The 23,511-nt window shown below is 27.0% G+C and overlaps 1 protein-coding gene and 1 long non-coding RNA gene across 6 annotated transcripts; both read right to left on the bottom strand.

Annotated features, from left to right (window-relative positions):
- Positions 1–104: 104 nt before the first annotated feature.
- On the bottom strand, positions 105–11,404 carry LOC136998156 (uncharacterized). Of its 5 annotated transcripts, XR_010888785.1 has the most exons (10): positions 11,066–11,404; positions 10,229–10,276; positions 9,971–10,138; positions 9,671–9,892; positions 9,306–9,415; positions 8,341–8,540; positions 7,042–7,640; positions 2,050–2,268; positions 1,827–1,986; positions 105–1,731 (listed from the first exon to the last, which is right to left on the bottom strand). It is a non-coding gene; the product is annotated as an uncharacterized lncRNA (long non-coding RNA). The 5 variants fall into 5 exon arrangements; XR_010888784.1 differs by lacking the exon at positions 9,306–9,415 and having other exon boundaries at positions 106–1,731; positions 11,066–11,403; XR_010888783.1 differs by lacking the exons at positions 9,306–9,415; positions 9,671–9,892 and adding an exon at positions 6,127–6,415 and having other exon boundaries at positions 106–1,731; positions 11,066–11,403.
- A 4,930-nt stretch (positions 11,405–16,334) lies between these two features.
- On the bottom strand, positions 16,335–19,509 carry LOC136998230 (uncharacterized). The gene is made up of 2 exons (XM_067350726.1): positions 18,663–19,509; positions 16,335–18,548 (listed from the first exon to the last, which is right to left on the bottom strand). The coding sequence occupies exons 1-2, from the start codon at positions 19,210–19,212 to the stop codon at positions 17,053–17,055; spliced, it is 2,046 nt and encodes a 681-aa protein (XP_067206827.1). The 5' UTR covers positions 19,213–19,509; the 3' UTR covers positions 16,335–17,052.
- Positions 19,510–23,511: the final 4,002 nt, after the last annotated feature.

The following is a 23,511-nucleotide window of genomic DNA, read 5'->3' as shown; positions in this document are numbered from 1 at the left end:
ATTCAGCAAGCACTAAAATACATATTGATGCGCGAAAGATGCCGAGATCATTTCTCTATTGCGCAATATATAATTACCAGGAAAATATCAGAATAACGAAAGTCTTAATTTATTTTATCCATAAATTCGTAATACGTTCTTTAGCCTATTAAAAATCAAATATCAAATAACTTTGCTCCACAAGATATCAAAACTCGAATTAAGAGTATCATTTTTAAATCATTTTGTAAACAAATTTAAGATTGCTACTTTTACTTATACATTCGACAGCAAAATTAAAGTATCACTCATTCTGCTCTCTAAAAATAGGCAAATTTCGAATGAGTGTAACTTTGTCAAAAATGATCATAATGAAATATTCCATATTCAAATTTTAAATTTGAAATCTTTACTTTTCAGATTGGTACTTTATTAAACAAGTTACTGATTTTTTACGAAACTATACGGATACAAATAAAGAATGCAAAATGCGTTAAATTTCAAAATTTTTGTATGAACTTTGCAAAGTTCCATGACATAACCCAAGCAACACAGTTACGTTTAATGAATGTTTAACAAACGTTTAGCCGAAACGTTTTTGTAATGTATAAAAATACGTTTATTAACCGGTCGAAATGTCTCGTATAAAAACGGTATTTTATACTAGTAAAAAAAACGTTAAAATAAACGTTGTAAAGTAAACGTTGTTTAAAAATATGTCTAAGGCCGATATTCATAGGCTACTGTCAAACGGATGCTACAGATGCTTCGAAGCGTTTGATCGACCAACCAGAATAAAGAAATTCACATTTTTTTTATTTTGATTGGTCAATGAAACGCTTCCGAAGCATCTGCAGCATCCGCTTGACCGTAGCCTTTGTCAGATCTTATATTTAAGATTGTCTTAAGATCTCATCCAACCAATGAAATGACACTATATACTGCTATTTCATTGGCTGAATGAGATCTTAAGACAATCTTAAATATAAGATCTGACTATGAATACCGGCCTAGAAACCTCTTTAATATAAATTAAATGTACACTTAAATATTTTTTATATTATTAAATTTTAAAAAATATTAATTTTTTAATAAAGTTTTATTTTATTTAAAATAATTGTTTACTTAATTATATATTATAATAAAAAATCGAATATAATTGAAAAGTAAATATTAAATTTTACAGAAACAGAAGTTATACACAAGTTATTACAAAAAGTTATGTATTCGCATAAATGATAATCACAAAATAAAACATTTTTAAAGTAAAGACTAGTATATAAAATAAAAATATATATGTGTAATATATGTCTTTGGAAGAAACGATTAGGAATTATGCGACCTAATTCTCGTCTTGGCTTGTTTCAGCCAATCTTTAATAACAAAATAAAAATATATATGTGTAATATATATGTCTTTCACTAATAATAAAATGAAAATATATATGTGTAATATATGTCTTTGGAAGAAACGATTAGGAATTATGCGACTTAACTCTCGTCTTGGCTTGTTTCAGCCAATTTTTAATAACAAAATAAAAATATATATGTGTAATATATATGTCTTTCATTAATAATAAAATAAAAATATATATGTGTAATATATGTCTTTGAAAGAAACGATTAGGCTACGGAAACAAAGACTACGGTCAATTATGCGACCTAACTCTTGTCTTGGCTTGTTTCAGCCAATCTTTAATGGCTGCTTCAATTTCTTCCGTTAACGCCGAAGGAATTGCTTTACGCACAGAATCTATAAAGAAAAACCAGTTAAATTAAGAGTATTAAAAAAATAAGATAAAATCATAAAACAAAGTTATTTATCTATATTATAAATTTAAGACATACCAAGAAGCAAATGCTTTGATTTAAGTTCTTTAAAAGGCCTGTTTGGAGCTCTTCCTCCCCAATTAAAATTCATCGCAAACTTAGATGTTATAAGATTTTTCATTATTTTTCTACTGATCTCTGCAGTACCATGACCTCCAATACGACTAAATTTCAATATCTAAAAATGTACACAATATTAAATTAATGAATTCAAATTAGTTAAAAAAAGTAAAACACTTACCATGGCATTATAATTTTCAGTAGTCGAAATATATTGCTCAAATTCATTAAGTTGAGTGTCATTGTCAATTGGCAGTGTTATTGGGACATTTGTTTCTTGAACTTCCAATCTTTGAGGTTTTACATAGCTTAATACTTCTTGTATATCAGGTATAATAATATTGTTTTGCATAATCGAGTTTCCTAAGTTTTTTCAAAATTAACAATTGCAGTGGTTCATCTGTAATCAAAAAAAGAATAGAAGTTTTACTTCAACTTGTAAGAACGATTGTGACTATATATATATGATTAAAGAAAAATACATTAAAAATATATAGTCAAATTTTTGTCAGTATATCCCAGTAAACACAAAATAATAATAACGTAACATTAATGTTATAATTTCTCACTCAACAATATAACTGCAATGTAACATGCCTTCAGGGCCGCGCCAACCCGAGGGTGCAAAGAGTGCATTGCACCCGGGCGGCACAACAAAGGGGGCGGCAAATTCAGTTTGTTTTATTTATGAATCCCAGTTATTGCGTGAATTATTCGAAAAATCTTTCACAGATATAGAATTTTGATTCTCTTCTATTTTTTTTTTTTTTTGAAGGTTTTGTTATAGATTTTATATTTTTTGTGCCGATTCTGTTTTGTTAATCCGACGTCATACATATGTGACACATAATTAAAAAAACAAAAGTATGGCTGTGGTAATAATGCGATATTGTTAATAGCGATTCTCGTTTGTTGTTTGTGTGGACTCGAAAGCCGTAGATCGTAGACCGCTGTCAGTGCTCGGAATTAGATACCCATTACTCAAAATTTTGATCGTATTGATTACATTTAACGAATACGTTTTGAACTTATTAGTTTTTGTTGGTCAATGTTTCAGAAAAATACATATAAGCAAAGGTAAATTACTTTTTTATAATGTATATATTTAATATAATATTAAACCGTTAATAAATATATATTCTTCTAGTTTAAAATTTATAACATAACTATGTTTACTTATTATCTATAATACGTATTCATTGACTTTAATTATTTTGTTAATTAAAACTAAAAATTAAACAATTTTATGTCAATTTATGTTATGTTAATATTGTTAGTGTTGTAGCTTGACTTTTTTAATAAAAATAATTGATTTTTTCTCAACATGCTAAAAAGTTAATTGATTATCTATACATGTCAGATGGAAAAAAAAGGCTTTCAAGAGCTGAATATCGAAAGTAGAAATTAGAAAAAGAAAAAAATATTAGTAAAAATACAACTAATATTTCAAAATTTTTTGAGCCCACGTTTTCAAAAAATGTAAAATGTACTGAACCTCCAAAAGAAAACGTTTATACAGAAGAGAATCAAGATTTCACATCTACAAAGGATTCGTTTAATAGTCCGTGCAACATCGAAGGCGTCTCCAATACTAAAAGCGTATCAGTTACAAATGTAAGTGCCTCTTGTATAAACGAAACTGTCAGCAGTACATCTGAAAAAAACGTGCACTACAGATGAAAGCTCCTACAATATTGATGATTTTCATGATCCAGGATTGTGGCCTAAAATTTTAATAGTGTTAGAATGACTTTAATTGATATTGGACCAAGACAAATTCAAAACTTTAACTTTCCCGTAGATAGTAAAAAAAAGTCATTTTCTTCAGAATATTATTATAAACATTTAAGTAATAACGAAAAAGTTCACAGAAATTGGTTATTATATTTAAAATTAAAAGACGCCGCGTATTGTTTTTGTTGTAAACTTTTTAATAATAAAATTAACGTTTTTAATAATGAAGATGGTTTTAAGGATTGGCAACATCTATCTAGAACTTTAGAACGACACGAAAAAAGTGAAAAACATGTTAAAAGTTTTAAATCGTGGGTTGATCTCAATAAGTCATTAAAATATGATAGAACGGTTGATACAATTAATGAAAATATCATTAAACTAGAAAAAAATCGATGGAAATTAGTACTTGAAAGAATTATACATGTAATTCAATATTTGGCAGTACAAAATTTGGCGTTAAGAGGTACCAATAATAAATTGTATAAAGAAGAAAATGGAAATTTTTTGAAATTAATTGAAATGATTGCTCAATTTGATAATGTCATGTTAGAACATATAAATCGTATACAAAATGATAATAATAAAATGCCTCATTATTTGGGTGATCGAATTCAGAACGAATTAATATCTATAATAGGTAAAAATGTAAAAAATCAAATTATAGAGATGTTAAAATTGAACAAATATTATGCAGTTATAATAGACTCTACTCCGGACGTATCTCATGAAGAACAAGTAACTATCGTTGTACGATATGTGCATTTAAATAATGAGAACAAAAAAATTGAAATAAAGGAACAATTTTTAGGCTTTTGTTCTATTTCAGATACAACAGATAAAGGGTTAACAAATTTTCTTATTGATTTTTTATATCAAGAAAATATTAATATTTACGACATGCGTGGTCACGCATTACGATAATGGGGCAAACATGAAAGGGAAACACAACGGCCTTCAAAAAAGAATTTTGGATATTAATCCAAGAGCATTTTATGTACCGTGCGCCGCGCATACCTTAAATTTGGTAGTTAACGATGCCGTGAAGGCTTCTCTAGAAATAGAAAATTTTTTCAACATTATTCAAGAAATATACGTATTTTTTTCGACATCGATATATCGTTGGAAAATTTTAAAAGACGAATGTCCCACTTTAACTGTGAAACGAGTTAGTGAAACAAGGTGGGAAAGTAGAATTGATGCTGTTAAGGTATTCAGATATAATTTAGATTCAATATATGATGCTTTATTTAATTTGTATAATGATCAATCCCGAGATAGTAACAGCAGAAATCTCGCCAAATCTTTACTAACAAGAATAAAGTCGTATAAATTTATATGTTCTGTGGTAATTTGGTATCAAATTTTATCCAAAATTAATGTTGTTAGTAATTTGATGCAAAAGTCTGATATAGTGCTACCAACAATAATACAAATGCTGAAGAACTTAACAGCTATTTAAAACAATGTAGATCTGATGACGGTTTCAAAGATATATTAGAAAATGCAAAACAAATTGCACAAGACATGGAGTGTGAAAATGAATTTCCTGCTTCTAGTGTAATTAGACCACGTAAGAAAAAAAAACTTTTTATGTACGAAGCTATGGATGAAATAATTGACTCTCCGGAAAATTCGTTTAAGATTAATTTTTATTTTGTTATCTTAGATATAACAATAAGCAAAATAGATGAGCGTTTTGAACTTTTAAATGACCATAATAATACTTTTCAGTTTTTGAACGATATTTATCTATTAAAATCAATGAGTAAAGAGATGAAATTAAAATATTGCATAGACTTGCAAATTAAATTATCAGATGATTTACGAAAAGCAGCTGACATAGATGCACTTGAATTGTGTCAAAAAATAGAAAATATTTAGATTTATTTAAAACCTCAGATGAATCCATTAGCTGTTTTAGAATATATTTTTGCTAATGATCTTATTAGTATATTTCCAAATCTTGCAGTAGCTTTGCGCATATTTTTAACAATACCTGTAACAGTGGCTACGGGAGAAAGATCTTTCTCTAAACTAAAAATAATAAAAAATTATTTAAGATCGACTATGACACAGAAAAAATTGTCCAATTTAAGTATTATTAGTATTGAAAATAAGACAGCAACTGAACTAGATTTAAGTAATATAATAAATTAATTCGCAACAAAAAAAGCACGTAAAGTTAAATTTATATAGATTATATGTTAATATAATCAATTTTAATAACACTAAATGGTTATTAAAAATTCAAAACGTTCATATCTTGCTTATTGCCGTATCGAAGAGATTGAGCGCGATTGCGGCATAATGTATTACGACGTAAGCATTTTTAATATAGAATTCATAAATAAGATAAACTAAATATATATTAATATATATTTTAATATTTGTTTTTAATTTGGCAATTTATTTTACAAATTTATACTCCCTTCGGCGCGATTCTGAATATACATCTTTATGCTAGAATTTTATGCAATCTGTAAAAGTTACAGGAAAATCTAAAAGTTATTTTAATACTTACCTGGATAGATGAAAAATATTATCATAATATTTATATTTCGAATTTTTTTTCCTCTTGTTTTGCATATGATTTACCTGTAACTTTCAGAGATTATACAGTAATCGCTCATTAATTTGATATTTAATATGACAAATATATAATAAAAAAGGGCGGCAGTGTAGAATTCGCACCCGGGCGGCAAATACCCTTGGCGCGGCCCTGCATGCCTTGTATGTAAGTTACATTGTTGAGTAGGAAATTATAACATTAATGATATATTACTGTTACTTAGTGCAGTTTACTGGGATTGCTATAATAAAAATAATATTTTTATCAATAATTTCTTCGTTATCTCTAATAAGTTATTAAAACTATCATAAATTGTAAATAATTAATTCTGAATTTTGAATATTTAATATTAGATTGATTAAGATCGATTATATCAATCATTTTTAAGGATTTTTACTCATCCTCTATCACTAATATTGTTAATTATATTAAATGATCTATAACAAATTACATTTATAATTGCAAATACTTTTATAAATAATGCACATTCAGCATGTGTTCCGTTGCAAATTTTTCAAATGTGATATTGAAAAAAATTTCTAAATTATGAAATTAGAGCTATTTCTATTCTTTTAATTTTTGTACTTTTTTCGTTTATATATTTTAGTTTAAAAGCTAATGGCTAATATATTTATAGATAGGATTATAAATTTAATTAAAAACTGTCTTAAGTAATATTTTAATGCTAATACAGTTTTATAGTTGATTTATGACACATCTTAAGACTATATATGTATATTTAAAATGATCTCAAATATAAAAATAGACTACAAAAACCGTCTTATGATCAAAAGTGCATTCTAAACTTATAATTATGACTAAATATAATTATTAATCAAATATTTTAATTTTATAAAAAAAACTAACCTGCATTTTTGTTATTGTTCATGGAAGTAGTAGGCATAATAAATGAACTAAAATTTTCATTTTCCATAAAATTCCTTCCACATGATACCTTTTGAAAGTTAGAATTTAGAGTTGAGTTTTTCCTGTTTAAAGTAGATTTATCAGATGTAATTTTAGGAGATTTTATTTTATTTCTATTTTTGTTTTGCTTTGAGTTCTTTGAAACAAAGCTGTCTTCACTTGAAGAATAAATCTCCGATATTCTTCTTCTTTATCCCTATATTCATTATTATCGTCATTCGTAGAAGTAGTAGCTACAATAGAGGAACTCAAACTATCATTTTCTTTGAATGTCCTTTCACGTGGTAACTCTGTTAGAGAGTTTACAAAGTTTTCCTTATCTAAAGTACAGTTATCAAATAATCTTATTGTAGAAGGGGACCTTATTTTACTTTTATTTTTGTTTTGTTTTCGTTTCTTTAAAATAAGACTTTCTTCACTTGAAGACCAAGTTTTCGATATTCTTTTTCTTTTAGGTCTACATTCATTATCTTCTTCCGAATCTAAATGAGATGTATATACAGCTTTTGATAAGTGAGAGCGAGCTTCTTGATATGTATCTGCAATCAAGCAAAGTTCATCATGTGATATATTGTGTTTCTATTTTTATATTTTAAATAAGATGCTGGTTTTGTTTTTTAGTTAGAGCCAGAAATATCTGTAGGCATCTGTGAATTCAATATAAACCGATAAATATAGAAGTAAATAGCAATGCTTACGTTCAAACGAAACAAATCAGTGAATTCTCAGTGATTCTTTTTATTATGATTGGTTTCTACACTTATAATTAGATCTAGTGATTCTTCACTTAAAGGCAACAACCAATCGTATAAAAGAATCACTGAACGCTTACTGATCTCTATCTTCTAAACATGGGCAATATCGATCATGAAATTGTATCATTCCTGAAATCTTTCAGTTTATTCTTAATTACATTTGAGTCAAATAGAAAAAAGTGTGTTTATTTAGCAAGAAATCCTTTTATTATCCAGACATTATTGTCATTTATTACTTTTGTCTATTTATCGTTAGCAATATAAAGTTTGCCTTTCAGATTTAATTCTTTTAATTTGTTACATATAAATATATTTCGAAGTTAAATTTTATATGATTTCAAATAAGTTAAATTATATAATAAAAATTTATTCGTATTTTTGAAAAATAATATAAGAAATAAAAATAATAAAAAAGCAATTTATAAAATAAGATGTGTGAAAATAATAAAATAATAAATAAAATTTGTTACACAAATGTACTCACTATATTTATGTAATATTCTGGTATCATACTCGACCCACTTCTCTGGATCAGAAATTTCGATTGATAAAATAGCTTTTTTAATTTGGTCGGTGCCTTTGTAATAAGGCCAAAAGCATTTAGTACCTTCTTTATTAATCCATTTTGCTGGTATAACTTCTGTTTCTGCAGTTTCAATAAATTCAGCCACACAATACATATTTCTAAAATAAATACTATATTATAATCATACAAATATATACAAAAACGATTATATTAAATCCACACATTAAATGTTTTATTAATTAAATTTAAAAAATAATTACTTTTGATATTTTTCTTGAAATTTAATAAATGAAACTTAGTTAAAGCAAGTTGATCACTTAATTCCGATATTTTAAACTTTCTTTATATTAATAATATTAAGAATTCATAATAAAGACTGCTAGTAAAAATTTTATACGCAACTTATTATTGCTCAACATATTTAATGCTCAACTAAACAATTTTATACATTTTGACATAATAATTTGATTACAGATATAAAACAAAAGTAATTATGTATAAATCCAAAAAATGCAATTTTAAAAACTTTATTTATCAAGATGTAATAATGGAAATATAATATATGTATCAATTTCAGATTGATTATCTGGTAAAGCAACTAATTTCCTTTTCACGTTTTTTAAATCGTAAGTATGAAGTGTTGGGTTTAAATTAGAAACTTTAAAAGTATGAAGGATAGATGAATTACATGGATAGTTGTAAAAGTCTTTTATCTCTTTATATTCATTGACAACTACATAATGTTTTGTATGGACTTTATCAAATAAAATATTTTTAACTATAGCAATAGTTCCGTTATCTAGTTCTATATGACTGTTATTGTCTGATATTAATAAAGTATACGATGGTGTGATTATTTTACGGAATTGTTTTGTATATTTATATTCTCTCGGTATAGGACCGTTATTGTGAGAATGTATTACCTGCACACTATCTTCTTTAATAGATAATTTAAGCATACTCAACTCATTAATGCGTAAACAAATTTGTTGATGAGGATTAGATGGACCTCGAATCAATTTTTTTAATTTGCCTAAAAAATTTTTAAAGGGAAAACTGGAATAATCCCATAATAAACCAAACTTTCTAATATCATCGCAAATATGAATGAGATTATGAAAATTATAAACTAGAATTTGATTTCCATAAATATGTTCAGCATGCAAGATAAAATTTTTTAAAAGTTCTTCAGCATAATTTATATATCTAACGAGTTCAGCACTAGATAAAATAAATACTGCACAATGTAAAAGCATAAAATGCTTATAAATTGCATTATCTAAAATACCTTTTAAGACTACTGGTCCAACATATAACAGAAAAAGCCTATATTCAGTGGCCTTCCATCTACTTAATTCTGTTAAAGATCTTGTTTTTCTTGCAAAATCATTCGGAATAAATGGTCTTAAGAACAACATTTTTCTCGTAAAGTTCTTAATTGAATGAAAGGAAAGTTTATAAAGTGGTTTTCCATTGACAACCCAGCGAAACAATAAAGTTTTCATTACTCCTAGACACAAAAGATGCATAGCATCCAAAGGAAATTGAGTTACTGCACCAATATTGTAATTTATTAAAGGAGAAATACCTTTATGATGATCTTCATCAACTTGATTATAGAATGATTGATCAGTTCTTCGTAAAGCAAAAATATTTTTGTATATCATTCGATGTGAGATACTAATTCCTTCAACGGAGCACTTTTCACAACCATACTTGCCATTATGAGAAGTACAACATTTTAAATAAGCTCGAGCTGGCGCATCACATATAAAGGCATTTAATTTTATTTTTATTTGTTGTCTATTATAAAAAAAACCATTTGTTGATAGAACATTTAACTCACATAAAAATTCTTGTAAATACAGATCCAAAGGTTTTGGTTTTCCAGTGCCTGTAAAAATGCCAACTACAAAAGGATTTTTATTTTTTATATCTATACATCTTACAAAAATAGGCCACAGACATATTCCACTACTTTTATAAATAGGGACACCATCAATATTTACATCAATTTTTAAAATTAGAATTACATTTTCATTTAAATCATTTAATATTTTGAAAAGACTCTTTGCGATACCAAAATGTGTGTATAAACCATTATCTAAACTCAAAGTATTCACTTGTCTGGGTGTATGAAGTATAGTTTTGCTCTTTAAAGGTAGATCATCTACAAATTCATTTAAGCGAAATAATAAATTATCTAATGCTGAATGAGTTATATTGTGTAATAGAGCCCATTCAGCCAAAGATTGTATCATTTTATTAGAAACTTTCACCTTTTTTGGTAAATTTATTTCTGAAAAATCAGTTTCTGATGAATCATTTTCTAAAGATTTGTCAAGAGGTACGTTTTCTTTCCAATCAAAATTATTTACAATGCTATGTAAATCACTATCTGCTTGAGTGTTCGAGGATATGCTTAAATAATCTGTTAGTACATGTTTAGTGGAGCATTCTATTGGTTTCAATACTGGAATGTTATTCCATTCGATATCAGAATCACTAAACTTATAAGTTTTTTTTTTATGACAAAGAGATTTTAGCTGCTTAAATTCTTCATATGCTTGTCTGGCAAAATGCCGACTTTTTTGTCTTTTTGAAAGATTCATAATAAAATTTGTCTTATTTTCCATGTAATGCTATTGTTACAAGAACAAACAATATAACACAGCGTAATAACCTTTGTATATTTTATATGCTAGAAAATATTCACACAAGCACAAAGCCAAGCTTGGTTATGTTTATAATATCAATATAACCTTCCGTCACAGTTATCACTGTCCTTAAATTTAATACCAAATTGTACAGGTATTAATTGCACAGGTATTAATTGCACAGTATCAATGCCTATAAATATAAATAACTTGTTGAACTTTTTACTCTTTCTGCTACAATAAATATATCTGTTGCGCACGAGTGGCAAAGAAATATTTTATTTTATATTAACACGTAAGACACAAGTAACAAAAACGACACAGTAAAGGCGCCAACAGCGCTAGGAACGACGCATGCGCATGTATATATATATATTGTTGCTATATTCATGTTTTAATAACATATATCTTTTTATCACGTCTTCCCAATATTTATTTAATAGAAATATTTTTTTTTTTTTATTATTTCTTTTACTATCATACATATATATATATATATATATATATATATATATATACACTTCCTTCGAAATAAAAAAATTTATATGTAAACTTTCTGAAGATTATTAACTTTTAAATATAATGAAATATCTTATTATATTATATACTTTTTACGTCTCAATTATTATAATTATATAATTACATTTGAAAGAACACATGTCTAAAAATTGTCTTATAAAACGTTTTTATAACGTTTATTAAATTAGTACAAAAATCGTCTCAAATTTTAAACGTTTATTTTTCAGTTTATACGTATAAAATTAATTTTTAACGTTTATTAAACGTATTCTTTAACTAACTGTGTTGCTTGGGGACTATCTTAAGCAACAATCAGAAACAAATACCCATCAAAGTTAGTAGACTGCATTTGTTTTAGTCGGTTCATAGCGTGAGCGAATAATTCCCATACAACAATTCGACGTTCGATGGATGTCTATAGGACGTCCCACTCGACATGTACGGACGTCCAGATGACGTACCAGACATGTTCCGAGAACGTTCAGTAGATGTCATTTGTACGTACAATGTACCGCCCTTAGACGTCCTCTGTACGTCCTTAGTACATCCTTTGTACATCTTTAAAACGCCGTCGTATGTCGTTGGTACGTCGTTAGTACGTCATTATCGTGACGTTACTACGTCTTCTATACGTCCTTAGTACGTTATTGTTGTATTTTATTTAGTAAAATATATTTTCATGTCAGTAAAAATAGTGTAATTAAAAGTAAACAAATATTTTATAATAATGGCAAAAACAAAATTAAAACGCGCATATTTGTTTACATTTTATACTATTTTTACTGACATAAATCATTTTTAAAAAAAAAACGTCCGTAAGAAATCCATTATGTTACGTTACAACGATGCACTAATGCCGTACTACGAAAATATGTTGTTTAAGTATGGGTATATACTTGTACTTAAATGCATACAAGTATAAATAACGGACACCAATGCAATTAAACTATAAAATACTTTTTTTATTTTAATTGAAACACAATATTTAAATAGAATTTAAATTTTTTATTATGAAACGCATTACACATTCTTCTCCTGTTTTTTTAGGCGATCTGTCGCTCGCCGGAACCAATCAATTATTGTTGTTTCGATCGCACGATCGTCGATCTTTTTGTATCGGTGTTTCACAGCCTCTGTAAAAGGAATAGTGACTATATTACAATTACGTACAATTATGTACCCGGGCATAATAATATTGCACGTTATACATTATATATATATATATATATATATATATATATATATATATATATATATATATATGTGTCTAAGGGCAGTTTCGACGACTATATTTGTTTTTTGTATACATATATGCGTAATTACTCTAAAAATAGTTTGATAAAGTTTTTCTTTCATATTTTATCTAGTTTTCGAGTACAAAAAGAAAAAGTATGGAATGGCAGTTTCAACGACTTCTTTTGTAATATGGCAGTTTTAACGACAGTATATAATTGTAGCGATGTAATGGTCGTTTTGACGATAGTATATATAATTTTAACGATATAACGGTTATTTTAACGACAGTATATATAATTTTAGCGATATAACGGTTGTTTTAACGACAGTTTATACAGGGTATATAAAAAGTACAGGGACGGCAAAATATCTCGAAAACTAAGCATTTTAGCAAAAAGTGTTTCAGACAAGAGTTGTAGGGTTTAAACTGATCTATTTGCTAATTTTATCAATTTGACTTTGGGTGGCGTCACTAAGATCAGGTCAAGGTCACATTGATTTTTTTAAATAGAACACCCTATTTTTTATTCCAGAATCGAATAGCTGATGTCAAAAGCTTTTTAAAACACTATAATAAAGTTACTTTTTATTAAGAACTTTTCGAGTTATGAGGTTTGAATGTTATAGTATTTTACATAAAATGCAAAATAACTTATAAAACATTTAGTTTTCGGTAATCTTACCTTAATACTTTTAATGCAGAGAATAATGAGACAAATCAATTGGTTGTAAAAAAACACATAGTTGTTTTTAAAAAAAGTGTAGCTGCATATCACAAATTACATATTTTTTCTTAAAAGCAACTATGTGTTTTTTTACACCAATTGATCCGTCTTATTATTCTGTGCATAGAAGTATTAAGGTAAGATTACCGAAAACTGAATATTTTACAAGATATTTTGTATTTTATGTCAAAATATTATGACATTAAGTCTCATAACTCGGAAAGTTCTTAATGAAAAATAACTTCATTATAGCGTTTTGAAAAGCTCTTGACATCAGCTATTCGATTCTAGAATAAAAAGTAGGATGTTTCATTTAAAAAAATCAATGTGATCTTGACCTGATCCTAGTAACGATACCCAAGGTGAAATTGATAAAATCAGTAAATAGATCTTCTTAAACCCTACAATTCTTGTCTAAAACACTTTTTCCTAAAGTGCTTAGTTTTCGAGATATTTCGCCGTCCCTGTACTTTTTATTCACTTAATATAAACTGTCGTTAAACCAACCATTATATCGGTAAAATTATATTATATATACTGTCGTTAAAACAACCGATATGTCGCTACAATTATATATACTGCAATTGTAGCGATATAATAGTTGTTTTAAGGACTAGTCGTAACAGCTTTTATGCCGTTCATTATAGTTTAAAACTATCTTTATATTGCCACGCGGACTAAAAGAAAAATTATTTATAAAAAATAAATTTAAAGAATAATAAAATCTTTTCCTGGTGAGACCTTATTTTTAAAAAAGTTGCTAGTATAAATTGAAGAATACATAATTTTACGAGATACATTTTTAAATAAGTTTTAAAAGTTTAATAAGTTTCAAATTTTTTAATGTTACATAATTTTAATAAATTTCAAAAGCTAGACAAATTTTATTGGGCAGTATTCATATTTCATTTTTATATTTAAGATCATCTTAAAATACTATAAACTAATTAGAAAGCCATATCTTAAGAAAATGACGACAATCTTAAATGTAAATATTGCTCCTTATATTTACAGTGAATTGGGTAAAAAGAGAGAGAAAACATTTTTATCTAAATCTTTTCTTCTTTTTTATCTAATTTAGAAAAAAATATTCTGAACTTCTATACTTAGTTTATTTTACTATGTCTATGGTCATAATATCTTACTATTCAATTGATATTTTGTAATACGTTCTAATATTATGTGTATATAATATACAAATACGTTTTTCAATTAGACTTCGATTTATTAACATGTCTTAAGTTTACAAATTTTGACTATTATACATATACATATTCGATTTATTAACATGTTTTAGATTTTTGAACCTGTGACCACATTAAATACTCTTAATTTAATTAGCCAACTAAATTTCATATTTTATTACTATCAAATATTTTATTTTTTAAACGGAAAAACAATTTTTAAACATAAAAATATTGAAAAAAAATTTTAAATATTTTTTTATTATATAAATTTTTATTATATAAGTTTGTTACATAAAATTTCTTATAACTTTCTTAAACTTAATATTTTATTATAAGTTTATCACAATACAATAATTCAATATAATAAGAGAAATAAAATATGGTAAGAAGGCAAATTAAGACATAAAAGCATTTGCAATTTTATTTTCTCGCAAATTTCGAGCAGTAGTTGAGATATAAGGATTTAAAATTGGCCAATTATAAGCTACATTTATCTAATTTTAAATCCTTACATTTCTAAAAATACTGCTTAAAATAAAAAAAAATTATAATTACTATTAATTCTCAATTTCTCCAGAACATTTCTGTTATAATATTTTGAGTTGTAAATTTCGCAATAAGTCATCTAATCAGATAATGCATGAGATGTTTATAGTATTATAATGTTATATAAACATGCATTAATAATATACTAATCTTTATCTTTTTTGGGTTTTTTTGCTATGCTTTGGATTATATTTACTCAAAGATATAACAAAACTTAATATAGCTTATTGTTAGCATAAAAATTTGAAACCTTCATATAAAATAATTTTTTTGAAAATAACAATAAAATTTTCTTTAAAAAAAAACAAAAAACAAATCTTACTAACTTACAATTTAATCTTACTAACTTAATTAAAAAAAACTTATTCAATACTTTCATATTTTTCACATCTTAATTTTTAGTTTCTCTGTTTCAAATATATCTATAGATAAAAAAATGTTTATATATATATATATATATATATATATATATATATATATATTTTTTATATATATATAAATATTTTTTGTTATTACAATCATGTAAGTTTAGTTTTGTATCGTTATATTTTAACAGTAATTTTTCAATTTTTTTGCAAATTTTTGTGACACATTTTGAACTTATACTTAATCAAGTAAAATATTAATTACTTTAAAAACATGAAAAACATTAAATTATTAACATTAATTTATCTATTTATTAAAAATTATTAAAATTTAAAAATTATAATGTGTTAGAATACTGAATACAGTTTTATACTAAAAATATTAAAATGTTATCATTTATTGAAAAAAATATTTAGACATAACTTATATATAATGATTAATATAAGCTAGTTGAATGATTAATATAAGCTAGTTAAAAATATATTTAATATTTTTCATGTTTTGCTTTTAATAAATTTTTAATTAATCTTTAAAGTTATGTTTTGTTTTCATTTGATTATTGATCCAAGTTTTTATTTGAGCATTTGTACGATTTTTTAATATTGGATGCTTTACTTTTACTTCATTAATTTGACGAAAAGATGGTAACTTATTATTTTTCATGTTAATAGAAAACGAGGATAAAACTGCTGTGCGTTCATCGTCAGTCCATCGAATTTTATTGCTTTTTCTTCTTTTAAGACCAAATGGAGATACTGAAATAATAAATTTATATATTCACTTTAAATATATAATAAGTATAGTCTAATACACTTATAGGTAAATTTTAAATACGATTATTAAAAGATAATGTTTTATATAAATATAACTTTAACATACTTTTCTTTTTTTTTTCTGTTCTACTATTTACATCATCCTTTCTGCTAAGCATTATTTTAGATTGTTTTAATATTCTTGACGTCGGTTGATTATTCGAATTATTTAAACTTGAATCTGTATATTCATTATTTGATTCTATTACATTTTTATCATTATAAACTATTTTTTCTCTTGAATTTTCTTTTACTTTCTTTGTAGAATCGAAAGAATGTACTATAATAATAACAACAATATTATCATATATATTTTAACATTTTTATATAAATATTAATTATAGATACAATTAATAAAAACATTATAAACATAATATAGAAGTTATATATTTAAGTTATATATTTAAAGTTATATATTTAAAGTTTTAAGTTATATATTTAAAAATATTAGTATTACTTAAACATACCTTTTCTCTGTCTTAATGTATTATTTATTTCATCCTCATTTCTAAACTGTTTAAATTGCTTCATATTTTTTGATAACATATTAGAAGTATTTGTATTTGTATTATATTCATTATCCGGTTCAATATTTTCATTCTCTTCACTTTCATTGCTTTCATCAGATATCTCTTCTCCTTCCTCGAGGAGCATATTTTAACAATCGTGATATAGCCAAATCTCTTGTTATGACAGATTGCCTGTAGTGCGATTTATGTATCTTTTCGTGATGGCCCATGAAATTTGCCAAATCACTAATTTGGTTATCAGATATATCTAATGTAATGCATATTGTAGCAATGTGTTTTCGCAATATTGTACCTCGTAGCGAAGTTGGAATTTTCGCCCCAGAGGCTACAGAATATTTTCGCATTAATACACATGCTCTCAAATATTTGTATCTTTTCTTATCAGTCGAGTTTATACCAAACACATAAGGATTTTCCATGGGAACACTAGCATATTTACGATATTTAATAATCATTTGCATAGATGTTAGTATATCCTCGTGAAGTAAGACGGGAACTGTTCTTGCTAATTTTCCACGTATTGTTATTCGTACATATTTTGATAAAGATTTTTGTAATTCAGGTACCTCTTCTTTCGAAATTGCTGCGGGATTTTTTAAATCTTCTATTAAAATACGCTCCAATTCACCAGCGCGTCTTCTATTAAATATCATGGTAGATACTAATGTTGTTTCAGCTAGAATACGCCAAGCTTGAATTGAAAATCCATTTTTTTGTAATATTTTTAAAGCTTTCGTACGTTCATCTTTCAAATAAGAATTCAACATTTTAATATCATTCATAGATGGTAAAACTATGTTTCTTTGTCTCATTCGACAACCTTGAGTTTCGTGTACAACTTTGTTTATGCTGATAGGATAATCTTCTTCAAATAATTTCAAAAAATTTTCTACTGTAACTTGATTGTCGAATTCTTGTTTCTTAATGCATATGCTTCTCAAAATTTGTCCAACTTGTTTTATAAGTGTTCCTAAAGAAGATGCTATAGAAGGTATCTTATATGTCCATGTTGTTTCATCAAATTGTGCAAGATTATTGACAGCTTGCACACAATAATCATATCTTTTTGGATTATATATTGAAGTAAAATCTGCTATAGTATTATCAATTTCCTTCATAGCAGCAAGAAATCGTCCTAGTAATCTTAATCGTGCTCTAATCATGTCGTGTTGATGTTGAAGACGATACTTTAGACACATTTTATTGCCATAAGCAATCAATAACTCATCATATCTAATAAGCTGAGTTATACTGTCTTCTCTCATCACTGGAAATACTAATCTTCTTAATAATGTACTTGCAGTATAATGTATATGGCAAGCTATTGTACGTCCTAATACTTTTATATTTCTTTGATTTTTATGCTCAGTCTGTTGTGTACATAATTTAAAATGATGTCTAATATTATTCTTAGAAAAGTAACCTCTGCATTTTGCACATGGAATAAAATCAACAGCTTGCTTGTTCAATTTTTTTGCCGGACGACGACATACAATTAAATCTCCTTTATTAATGTTTGGATCTGTGTTATATTTAAAATTTCCTAATCGTCTAATTATATTAATAATTTTTTTTCGTTCTGGATTACCTAAAATTTGTAAAAAAATTATGATAGATATTTGTAATAACATTATTTAAATTATTAAATAAAATTATAATAAAATTATTTAAATTATTAAAGACTGTGATAATAATTATTTACCTTTAGGTAAGAAACAAAACTTTTTTACATCTTCTTCAGTTTTATGTACTAACTCTAAGTGCCTCGCAAATTGTGATTGTAATTTATGACAATATGGACACATACTCTTCTTTAATTTGGGATTATCAGATGTTTCAACATACATATTTCTATCATCGCATATATTTATTTTGGATGAATGTAGCGAATTTGTTAAATTTAATGTATTTTTTATAGTTTTATTTATACTTGTACGATTTGCAATCTCTGTATGTTCATCTTCATCTGTATTTTCATTTTGTGATATAGAACAATCTGATAGATGGAAACTACTATTATGCTCAGATGTAAAAGAGTTATCAGAAGTTATCAAAGAGTTGTCAATGTTAATATTATTAGCACTGATCATACATTGTCGTGTTAACTTCTCTTTTGTAAATGTAGATTCTGCAAGTGGAGCAAAATCTGTCAATGTTAAATTTGAAGTATCTCCGAAAGTCTTATTTAAAGAAACTTTCTTATCAATAATGCTATAAGTATTATTAAGTTTAAATTGGATGTAATAACACATTTGTAATTACAATTAGATGTAATATTCTTAGTCTCAATCTCATCATTGGCATTTGCATCAAAAAACGTTATATTTGTAACGATGCAGCCCGCTGCATCGTTACGGCTACGGACCGTCCATCGTCCGTAGCCCACCAAGGGCGCATCGCGCGCCGATAAATTTCCTATCAAAAACAACGGCGGTCAACCGCCGAAAATCCCCCACACCCGACCGTTCCGAAATTCCGTATTGTGGGGGACTCGCCGCCGAAACCGCCGATGCTTGCCGATTCGAAATCATTCGGCCGCCAGCCGGGTATAAAAGAGGCCCGTCTGAACGTCTTCTCACCAGACTCCGTTCGCTGATCGACAGCGAACAACCCTGCTACGAGCGTCCTCGTAGTCCCGACCGAGCATACTCGGACTCTATACCTGTGCCAGCGCTCGGCGGTACACGAGTATCCTCGTGTACCGCCGAGCGTCCTCGGTATTCTTTGATTCCAGGATACGAATATATTCGTATACCCGCCAAGCGTACTTGGTTCCTCTAGGCCACCGAACTCTGTATTGCGGGCATTTCCGCATACCTAGCCAGGTCGCTATTCTAAATTCCGTCTTCGTACGAGCATCCTCGTACTCCCGCCGAACGTAATCGGCAGCCTAAGTCCGCACACCGCGTTTATTCGCCGGGATTTCATAACGATAATCCGTCCGGCAAGCAACACCGCGTCGACCAATCCGCGCCGCCGAATAGTCCGCATCGATCTACGATCGAACAGACTCGCGATACTACGAACGCACTCACCGACGAGCGCTCCGTCTCGTACCAACCGTTGCGACACGATCGCCCGCGCTTGCGCTCTCGCCGACCGCACCAGGACGCCTCACGTCATACTAAATAATTATTCCACCGTCGCCTCAAATAATTATTTCATTATTACGATACTTCGCATTGATTTTCACGTATACTTCGCATTTATTTTACGCCGCCTTAAATAATTATTTCGCCGCCGCTCGAATAATTATTTCATTTTGCCGATATCTTGCATGTATTTCCACGTGCTTTCGCTTTTATATTTTGCGCCGCTTTAAAATAATTATTTCACCATTGCTTAAATAATTATTTCGCCTTTGCCGATATCTTGCATTTATTTTCACGTTGCTTTTACTTATATTTTGCGCCGCTTTAAAATAATTATTCCACCGTTGCTCAAATAATTATTTTACCAGTAACGAAACTCCGCATTTATCTTCACGCTACTCTGTATTCATTTCACGCCGCTTTAAAGAACTATTTCGCTATCACTTGCTAATTACTTCACCGATATTTGGCTAATTTATATAGTATTTCAAATTCATCTTACACACGCTTCGCATGTATGCACGAGCATTGTAGCAGATCATTCGAGGCAAATCGTATCAACATCTTTCTCAATAAACACTGTTTCATTATTTTTCTGATAAACGAGTATTTGGTTTATTTGACATACCCCCAACCGACCGAACCTGGATTCCGGCGAGCTAATCCGCGTCCGCCGAAGCTCACACGGTTTCATATTATTCTCATTTTTATCACTTCTATTACTTTGTTCAATATCAAAAGAGTTTATATTATTATCATTTTTATCATCTGTATTAAGTTGTTCAATATCACAATTTATAAAGGAGTTTTTATCAAAAAATGCACAAATATCTTCCATTCCATTCGAATTTATATCTGATGTATTAATATTTAATGTTGCATTGGTCTAATATAGCAACATTATCACTTAATGATAAATCTGAAAAGAAAAATTTATAATTAATAAAAAAGGCCAATGCTGATATTAGTACATATTAATTGTGAGTAATTTACATTTATTCATAAATAAAGTGCTAAATGTTTCAATTCTCTAATTCGAATCTAATTCTTATAAATGACAGTTCTATATAAATTAATACACGGAGTAGATGATGAAGAATTCATACCAAAAGCAATTACGTAATAATTCAATAATTACGTAATAAGTAATATAATATGCAAATCAGAGAGATAAAAAAGTGTTGCAACATCAAACTCTGATTCACTTGTGAGTAAAGCGACTAGGACTGATATTCCTTTTTGTTTCATATGAATTGTTTCATATTAGTCTTACTTGCTGTCTCTCTATTAATTTTAAAATAGCGTTAATTTTTTAAATGTTTTTATTTATATTTTTAAAGCTATAGTATCTTTTATCTATAGTATTTTTTATTAGTGTTAAAATTTTATTTTTTTATATTTCTAGAGTTATAGTATTTTCTATTTATAATTGTACAAATTATTATACTGATTTGATTTTGTAATTTTTTTGTCCCTGATTTGCAGGTTGTACTGATTTGCAACTGGTTTTAATACATGTGCATTCAATGTCCTTCATGATATTTGTGTATGTTAATTTTTTGTACTATTATTGATAGAAAAAGAAGGATTGAATCAAAACGGCAATACGTTTATAAACAAAATTGTTCAAAATTGTTACGTATTAATAACTTAAATCCTTTTCTTTCACATTTTTGATTCCCTATGGTCGAATTCTTTATTTTTGATAAAAATTTATAGAAAATACATATATAAATTAAATACATGTTAAAGTCTTACCATTCATTACGTTGTTATTACTAGTTAATTTATTAAAATTTTTATCGATAATAAGAGTATCTTTTGATAAATACGTAAGAGATTTAATTTCATTATTGGCATTTGCATTATCACAAAGTGTTGCATTATTATCACACATGTTGCATTGTTGAATATCATAGAAGTTTTTATCAACTAATGCATTAATATTTTCTGTATTCAAATTCACATCTGATGTATTAATATTTAATAAGGTGGCATCTACAGTTAATAAATCTGAAAAGTAAAAAATAAAAAAATATTAAAAAATTTTTATTGCAATATATTTTAGGAAAGATAATTATAATTATTTTAAAAATAAAATGTCTCACATAATTCTAACATAAAACAAAACTAAAATTAAAATATCAAACATAACACTATATATTTAAAAAATATATATTATATGCCAATAAATTTTACATGTCAAAGACTTACCATTTATTATGCTGTTATCAGTAGCTACTTTACTATTATTAATTACTTTATTGAGATCGTCATCCTTAGTAGAAACATTAGTAAGAACATTTATAGAGAAGGATGCGGAATTTTTAATTTTATCATTGCTATGTGCATTGTTACAAAGTGGTAAACTATAATCAATTTGATCATTTTTATTGCATTGCTCAATATCATTGCAGTTTTTATTCGATGATGCGTTATCATTTTTATTCACATTTGAGTTTGATGTGTTTAATGTGTCATTAAACACATCACTAGTAGTTAATGATACATCTAACAAATGAGATTTATAAGATTAAAATAAAATAATTTTTATTGTACATATATCACATTATATAAATATAATTGTTTAATATAGTTTTTGATATACATAGTTAATATTACATTACCTGATATTGATAGATTCAATAATTTTACAGCTGGAATTTCTTTGTTTAAGTTGTCTGCAATCTTTTGTAAAACAAATTTATTTTCTAAAATTTTATAAAAACACATTATTAATAAAAACACATTGTATATTCATATACGTTATTAATGCAATATTTTGCATTGTGCAAGTCTAAACCAAAAAATTATTATATATTTTTTTCCAATATTATTCTTACACAATAATATTACAAAATATCTATACAATGACATTGTATAATGTTATATTTATATTTATACTTACTGTGAGCTGCGACAGTGTGAGATTTTTTTAACACAATCTTTTTATTTGTTTTTTTTTACACACAGTATAGCATCCGTTAGCAAATATTAATACAAACATTTTGGATAAACAAATGCAAATATGCAGTTTAGAAATAATAAATAATAATTAAGCTGCTACGTTAGCTTTAATGAAGCATAGAAAAATATTAACGAGACTGATTTAACAATTACTAATGTTTTTATACGCATGTGCTAAATTTATATAACTCAAACAAAGCTCAATTTCGTACATTTATAGGATACATTGACGCACAGCAAAAAATGACGCAATAGTTATCAATTCTTCTTTTGTTTTTAAAAGTTATAAACGCATCACTTTTTGATCATGACTGTTAAAATCTAAGATAGTGATGCCAGACGTGCATTTCGGGTTCCATAATATACCTGGTCACAGGAATGCCTTAACATTTTTATATAGTATACGTAACATATACTATAAAAATATTACTATACTATAAAAATATTACTATACTATAAAAATATACTATAAATATAAGGTATTCCTGTGAC

The sequence above is a fragment of the Linepithema humile genome, chromosome 2 (assembly GCF_040581485.1).
Source record: "Linepithema humile isolate Giens D197 chromosome 2, Lhum_UNIL_v1.0, whole genome shotgun sequence".
NCBI lineage: Eukaryota > Metazoa > Arthropoda > Insecta > Hymenoptera > Formicidae > Linepithema > Linepithema humile.
This window is presented reverse-complemented; position numbering and strand designations above follow the sequence as displayed.

Coding starts and splice junctions, on each gene's coding strand:
- LOC136998230 (XM_067350726.1), bottom strand. CDS start 19,212: ATGTGTTATTACATCCAATTTAAACTTAATAATACTTATAGCATTATT. Junction 18,549..18,662: donor GTTTTGTTTCTTACCTAAAG/GTAAATAATTAT, acceptor TACAAATTTTAG/GTAATCCAGAACGAAAAAAA.